Source organism: Canis lupus, chromosome 23 (assembly GCF_011100685.1).
Source record: "Canis lupus familiaris isolate Mischka breed German Shepherd chromosome 23, alternate assembly UU_Cfam_GSD_1.0, whole genome shotgun sequence".
NCBI lineage: Eukaryota > Metazoa > Chordata > Mammalia > Carnivora > Canidae > Canis > Canis lupus.
The window spans coordinates 50,828,151-50,836,012 of NC_049244.1; the positions used below are offsets into that span (position 1 = coordinate 50,828,151).

At 38.3% G+C, this 7,862-nt stretch overlaps 1 protein-coding gene across 2 annotated transcripts in view; it reads left to right on the top strand.

Moving 5' to 3' along the window:
• Positions 1 to 7,052, top strand: part of TIPARP (TCDD inducible poly(ADP-ribose) polymerase) — a 29,642-nt gene extending 22,590 nt beyond the window's left edge. For both annotated transcript variants that reach the window (XM_038571279.1, XM_038571280.1), the window contains exons 5-6: positions 4,070 to 4,348; positions 4,981 to 7,052. In XM_038571279.1, the coding sequence (XP_038427207.1) occupies positions 4,070 to 4,348; positions 4,981 to 5,428 (727 nt within the window). In that variant the 3' untranslated portion in view covers positions 5,429 to 7,052. The remainder of the gene's footprint in view (positions 1 to 4,069; positions 4,349 to 4,980) is intronic.
• Positions 7,053 to 7,862: the final 810 nt, after the last annotated feature.

Here is a 7,862-nt window from a genome sequence, read left to right on the forward strand (position 1 = left end):
AGTGAGACCAGCAGCTTGGCATGCTGAGCCAATCAAGCGGGATGTAGCTTCTGAGTGAGAGTAAGAATGCTCATTCGAGTGCTGCATTGTTGGAGAAGTTTTGCAGAATGGTGAACGTTGATTTATTTCAATCCTAAGACAAGTAATTATGGAATAACTCCTCCCTCCTCTTGTTACACTTAGGCTTATTTTGTAAAAGTATGAACTATGAAAATAATATAAGCAGTAGTAGAATCAATGTTGCAAGTTTGGCACCTTACTATTTATAACATAGGCTTACAAGAGAACAAAGTCACTCTATTCTCCCTTCCTTTTTCTTCTTAAAATTTCCTATTTTAGTCTTCTTGTCTGAAATAGTGATAATCAGGTATAAAGTAAGAGCTTAGCAAATCAAAGAGATTATGCAGACACTTAAATGAGAAAAGAGCAAAGACGCAGCAAGTTCACCAGGGTGGAATGGGTAAATGCACCCCTTCAGTTCCTATCTGCCCTGGAGTCTGGGGCTGTGGGGCACTCAGACTGGCCTAGTGGGAAGAAAGTAGAGAGGGATTAGTTTCAAAAAGCCAACTGCAAAAATAGACCATGATTTTAATATTAGCCAGGAAGAAAGTTTTGTTTTTAAGTGTTAGTAAATACAGAGAGTCAGATTAAAACATAAATATCAAAAAGGCCACAGTTATCAGGGAATCAGAGATGCCTAAGAATTGGGAATGCCAGAATAAGAGAGGTGGGATGAGGGGGCTGGCTGACTTAATCTCTGAATTTCCTGCAAATTTGACTTCTCATAAATAAATTTCCCTAGTGATTTTAATTCCCTCCAGTTTCATTGAGCTCTAACTATATACAACTCTGTCCACTTAAATTTAAGGTGTACAGCATAATGACTTGTATATTGCAAAATGATTACCACAATCGAGTTTAGTTAACCATCACTCACAGTTACAAAGAAAATATTTTTTCCTTTTGCTTGCTGCTTTTTAATGAGGCTGATAAAAAGGAGCTTATTCTTTAATATTCTTGGAATACTTGAGCTGAGGCTGCATACACAAACAAATCTCAGATTTAGAGATTTAAGAGTTCATTTCAGCTGAAAGGGCATATCCTGTGCAGTCACCCCATGGTCATAGGAAAGCCTGAATCAGTTTGACTTCTCCCCAAAAAGGATAAAATGAATTTTTACTTCATCACTGAAAGTGGGTTAGGAAACATCCTTTGAAATGGCAAGGGGAGGGAAGGAGATTGTAAAAGATGACCTTGAATTCTGAAAATCCATTCTTCAGAAGTCCTTGAGTACAAGTTCCCTACCCTTCAACTTTGCCTCTGTAAAGAAGGCTGGTACAGCACTGTGAAGCACATGATATGTCGTTGGAATACCCATGAGCTGAATACAAACTTAATATCCTCAGAAAATAAAGCCATATTTGTAACTGTGCTTGGAAGATATATTTCTAACCCATGGCAACTGGAGTGTAGAAGTCCATCAGCTGACTGTATGCATTTTTATGTTTTAGCCCAATTAGGACATTGGTTCATTAAAAGTAAGCATCTATAGATAGGAATGGATGAAAATTATATATATGAAATCTAATGTTTTAGGATTGATAGGATTTATTTACACAGGCTCATCTTCAAGTGTGAGTCTTCTTTGGTCAGTGCCAGCATTTCAATATGGCTATGACAGCAGCCTAAAACCTATTTTGGGTAGAATGGTTGGGAGAATCTTAACCTTCTTCCCTCAACTCAGAAACTTCAATCCTTAATAATACTGGAAAACCTCGTAGGCTGGAACTTACTCTCTTTGCAAAGCAGGAATAGAAGGGAACGGCTAAAAATAAAGAGATTATATTGTGTTTCCTGCCATTTCTCGAGAATAGTGATGTCCTTTTAAGAAGTTACAGACCTTTCAGAATCTGATTAAAGCAGTGGGGCCTCTCTTCAGAAAAATGTGCTAGTGAATGAAGGCTTTGGAGGAATTTGTCAAGGCTTTATGAAAATGCTCCAGAGGACAGGAACTATTATGCCTCTGCCATGAAGGTTGTAGAAACCAGTGCCCCTTTTAAATTAGCCCTTGAATTTAAAAGCATGTGGGGGATCCTGTAAGCCCTGGCTCCTCCCATAAACTCCTGTCTGTGTCTCCTAAGGGACCTTTGAGGCTTGCTAAATTGTAGGCACAGCCACTTGAAGGGGGCAGGTGTTAGAGAAGGCAGTTGTGCTTCTATAGCTTTTTAGCTTCTTATCAAACCATCTCTTAAAAGACTGTGTGAGATGGTGGTGGTGGTAGTGGGTATCCGGCAAACCTGAGTTGTAACAATGATATTTATCCATTACTTTCAAACCATGGGAGCCTAGAGGAGTGTGTGCGTGTGTGTGTGCGCGCGCGCGCGCGTGTGTGTGGTATGATTTACATATTATATAGTAGTGGAAAGGGTATACTGTCTAGAAACTGTAGATAAGCCTAGATTCAAATCCTGTCTCTGTTCTTTGCTACTATATTAGCAGTTTCTTTATTCAAAAAGTACAGATAACCAAGCCGTCTTGGAGGGTTATGACAGTTAGCAGTACTGTGTGTAAAATGCCTGTCCATAGTATGTGCTTACTATAAGGTGGCTATGATTACGAGTGGGGGGAGGCTGGTAAGATATGCTCTTGGAGATTAGATGCACGTTCACTCACAGTTGTAACCTCTGTGTCACAAAGGTCTTTTGAAAATGTTAGTTTCCTAATCCATTTGACAGACTTACTGCTTCCTTGTGACCGCTCTGTGCTGAGGAGTGTTACAGTACCCTGGCCCTGAGTCTGCAACTCAGGGCCAAGATTTCCTATCTCTCTGATTCTTCCCTTTTGCTCTGTTTTGAAAAAGGCCAAGAAATATAATTTAAATGTAAGCATTTAATTGGGCAGGAATAAATAACTATTCAGCTGCTGCTTACCTAAACTTATCCATTAAGATGTAACAGACCTGAATTTAAAGGTTCAAGGTTATACATACTGGTGTCTAGAGCTTAAAGTAATTAGCTCCATCTTCAGCACGCCTAAAGCTGTAAAATTTGAATAAAATTGATGACTTTGTTGTTATGTGATAGTAAAAATGAAGCAAATGTCGGCTTTTAATGCCTATTCCAATGATTTTTGTTTTTTATACAAAAAGTCTAAGCTTTTTAATTTTTTTAAAAGATTTATCTATTTATTTTAGAGAACACTGTGCATGTGATGAGGGTTGGGGGCAGAGAGAGAGAATCTTCAAGCAGATCCCCCCTGAGCATGGAGCCTGGTGCAGGGCTCAATCTCACAACCTGTGAGATCACAACCTGAGCTGAAACCAGGAGTTGACACTTAACCAAATGCGCCACCCAGGAACCCTTAAGCTTTTTTATTTTATTTTTTTTTAAGATTTTATTTATTTATTCATGAGAGACACCGAGGGAGAGAGAGAGGCAGAGACACAGGCAGAGGGAGAAGCAGGCTCCACCCAGGGAGCCCGATGTGGGACTCAATCCCGGGTCTCCAGGATCACACCCTGGGCTGAAGGCAGCGCTAAACCGCTGAGCCACCCAGGGATCCCAGCTTTTTTATTTTTAATATTTTATGTCTTCTTCCTATTAAGCTTCCTCTTTCTGGCCTGCCTTACTTTGTCTCCCCATCAGTCTGCTCCTCCCACACATACATAGTCTTTAGTAATGGTACATTTTCTGCTTAGTACAGCAAAGTTTGAAGAATACATAGAAATTATCATTGTACTCTTGAAAAAAGTTTAACCGTATAGGCAAAAGAGGAGTCTAGGATTCAGAAAGTAAACATAAATTGGCGCTTGCTTGCTTGCTTGCTTGGCTTGTAGCAGTATATTCCAGAGTTTTCTCCACAAGGAGGAAGTCCGGAAGAAGCTAATAATAGGTTATCTGTGTACAGGCAGTGTTACTTTAAGATGTGTTTTAATACACAGCATTTTCTGTATTGTTTTCTAAATAAGCACTTAAAGTTTTACAAGTGATGATGTTAAATACTGTTATAGAGCACTATAATGTGAGATGTACTTATGTTTTACATTGACATTCCTTCCTCTCCCTTGTAGGACACTTGGTGGTGTTCCCACACAGGCTCCTCCACCTCTTGAAGCAACCTCATCATCACAAATCATCTGCCCCGATGGGGTCACCTCAGCAAACTTTTACCCTGAAACTTGGGTTTATATGCATCCATCTCAGGACTTCATCCAAGTGCCTGTTTCTGTGGAGGACAAAAGCTATCGAATCATTTACAATCTTTTTCATAAGACTGTGCCTGAGTTTAAATATAGAATTTTGCAAATATTGAGAGTCCAAAACCAGTTTCTTTGGGAGAAATATAAAAGGTGAGTCCATAATATGAATAGTTAAAGAGTTCTTAATGTAGTTAATGACAGAGTAGAACATAATAGTAAAGACTTTCAAAAAACTAATATATTTGTATTTTCTCATACGTTAACTCACATATACTCTTTACAACACTCCGTAAGTTCAGTAACTTGCCACACATCATACAGCTGATAAGATATATACTAGAGTTTGAACCCTGGCAGTCTAGCACCAGAAGCTTTGCTCTTAATCACTTTACTATGCTGCATTTCAAGTCAACAAATAAATAAATGTAATACAAAAAGAATACGTGCAGGTTTGGGAAATCTCAGAATTAAGACACTCCAGGTTGGTGGAATTAAGACAAAGCTATCCTGAGAAGGTAAGTTTGTGAACTAGATTTGAAATGGAAGAGAGAGCACGTGAACAGGTGTAGGGGGTGGGGGGAGAGAAAAGAGCTTTTCTTGTCTGTAGTGGAAAATATAAGTTTAAACCTTTAATATGCTCTTTGATGGCATTTTGCCCTTGGAAGCTACTTTAACATTTCCTCCCCATGGAAACGGTAAAGAGAAGTTTATGACTACATCTTGCCTATTAAATTGATCTATATCTACCTTCTTCTGAATTCCCTCTCCACTCTTTGCATTAGGAAAAAGGAATATATGAACAGGAAAATGTTTGGCCGTGACAGAATAATAAATGAGAGACATTTATTTCATGGAACATCACAGGATGTGGTAGATGGAATCTGCAAGCACAACTTTGACCCTCGAGTCTGTGGAAAGCATGCTACCATGTTTGGACAAGGCAGTTATTTTGCAAAGAAGGCAAGCTACTCTCATAACTTTTCTAAGAAGTCCTCCAAAGGAGTCCATTTCATGTTTCTGGCCAAAGTGCTAACTGGCAGATACACAATGGGCAGTCATGGCATGAGAAGGCCCCCTCCGGTCAACCCTGGCAGTGTCACCAGCGACCTGTATGACTCTTGTGTGGATAATTTCTTTGAGCCTCAGATTTTTGTCATTTTTAATGATGATCAGAGTTACCCTTATTTTGTTATCCAGTATGAAGAAGTCAGTAACACTGTTTCCATTTGAAAAATCTTGGTACTGCTAAATTATTTGATATGAACTCGATCCAGCATTTGTAGCAGGTTTTGGATAGGTGGGACAGAATGGGAACAGCATTGGACATTAATAGGGCACTTTTAAGACCCATTTTTTAAGTGCTAGAAAGTGAAATTTTTTTAAAGAAAAACAAGTTTTAAAATGACCACTTATTCTTTAATTATTTACTAATTGTTGTTAGTGTACTCAGTGTGGAAAAGACTACAGATTGCATACTCTTTTTATTCACACTTGTACATATCGGCAGCAATGGTATTAGAAGCATTTTTTAAAAGAAACTGAACAGCCTAACTAATTAAATGTAGCTTAAGCCTGGTAGAAGTTTGGCCAAATGAAATGGGAGGCTGTGAGCAAAGTGAGGATTCTGTGTATTTATAATGATAAAAACTGACTGGAGCTAGTACTACCATACTCATTCCCTGTCCAAAGCATCATTTATGGTGTAAGATAAGTTCATGAAATTCTGGTGGGTGGAAAGCAATTTTTATTTCTATCAGCAGAACTGAAACGTATCACCCAACTAGAGAGCATCAGTGACTTTAATTGTTCTTCAGAGTTTGTCTGAGAACTCAGAGGACACTTTTAAAAAGAAGAAGAAGAAGAACCATTTGAAAAATTTTTGTCACCAGCAAAATTTTTCACTAACCGGTTATATGAAACATGATTCTTGTGTTGTTAAAGTTAGACCTTAGAAAACCCAGTCTCTTCCATTATCATCTACCCCAATCTGAAGGAGTTGGGCAGCTAATTTGGTTAAAGCCAGTCTTGAGGATTAGTAGTATTACTTTTAGAGTTCCAGACTTAGGCCCTGACAAGGTTTTAGAGGAAGGAAGTACATGTATAACTGAGTCGAAAAGGTTTATTACTGTGCTTTGCACAAAGTAGACTCTCAAAAGTATTTGTTGGCTTGGAAATCTTGTTAAGGTGGTTATCCCACCCCTGTGCCTGCTTTGCCAGCTGCAGCTCGATTCCCTGGCTGACTGTATTTTACACTACTTAATAGAAACACAAACTTGGAAATTGTGCCACTGGCCCGGCTGGAGCAATGTTAAGTGTATATGCTAATGCCTCAGTTCAGAGAGGAAGCAGCTAGGTGTACTTTGCCGTAAGCAAAGCAAATACCTGGATTTACAGAAGTGGAAGTGGTTGTTCACAAAAGAATTCCCCATGGAATTCTTTGAGATACCAAGCTCTCCTAGTATGTTTGTGGTTATTTCATTTACACAGAACTTTTCAGGAACTCCTGTGTTGTTTAAAGCAAGATATATCTATACTGATGTCTCAGTGAATCAGTCTGTTTAAGCACTTATCAGGGCTTCCACACAATTATTTATTTTGCCCTAGTTGATCTCGTTGTTTGCTGCCATTGGCATGAAACAGCCAGCTGTGGCTGTTAACAGTTGTTCTTTCATTCAATTATAACTTGTAAACCAGTGATTCCCAATCTTTTTCAAGTTAAGACACCTTACCATTGCTTATTTGATTTTATGAAACTTGTTCCTTTTTTTCTCCTTTAAGGAAAATAAAGCTTTATGACATATTTATTTTTTTAATAAAACTAAGCAAAAATAAAAGTTCTCGTAATTCTTTAAAACTTCTGCTGTTTTGGTTCCATTGAAGATAACTGAATTCAGCACATAGTGGATAATCTGTCTGTAAATGCTGGTTGATTGGTTGAATGAATGTGCGATTGAGTGACTGAACAGACCCAATCAGAACCTGCTGCTTGAGCTTTTGTGCTCTAGGAATCAGCAGAAACTATTAGGTAGCAGTCAACTGTAAGTCACAAGAGAAGAGTGAATGTTTTATTTTGCAGGTAAATATTTGAGGAAAAGGGGCAAGCTGTATATCAGCAAACAGCTATAGTGAAAAATACGAGCAGGTTGTCCCCATCAACAGGTGCTGAAGTAAATATGAAAAAGAATTCTAGAAATCTTGTTGGCTGTCAAGCCACCTTCGCTTTCAGCCAACTTAAAGTGATCTGATCTGAGTGCTTTTCCCCCCTGGTGTAATAATTGTTAAATTCCTGTATAGTACTGTAAGTTGTTTTAACTAAGCAAGAGCTGTGGAGTTGGTCTGAATCTTTTAATGGTTCCATGGCTTTAAAACAAACTGAAAAGCATTCAGTAAATCTTTCTCCCTACTGACACAACTGTAATTTACACCATTTCAGAAAGCTGGAACTTACTCTTAATTTAAGCTGTGGTTAAGATTGCCAGGGAGAGGCTGCAGACTCCTTGAGACATTCCAGTGTTGTACAGTTCTATAGATAGGAGAGCTTTTTTTAGATGTGCAAAGTTTATAAATATTGGGTCCTTTGTAATTATAAATTCTAAAATCCAACTCTGTGCCTTTTGTTACAAACCTGTTTATTTTAGTAAATGATTATTTAGATACTAAAGAG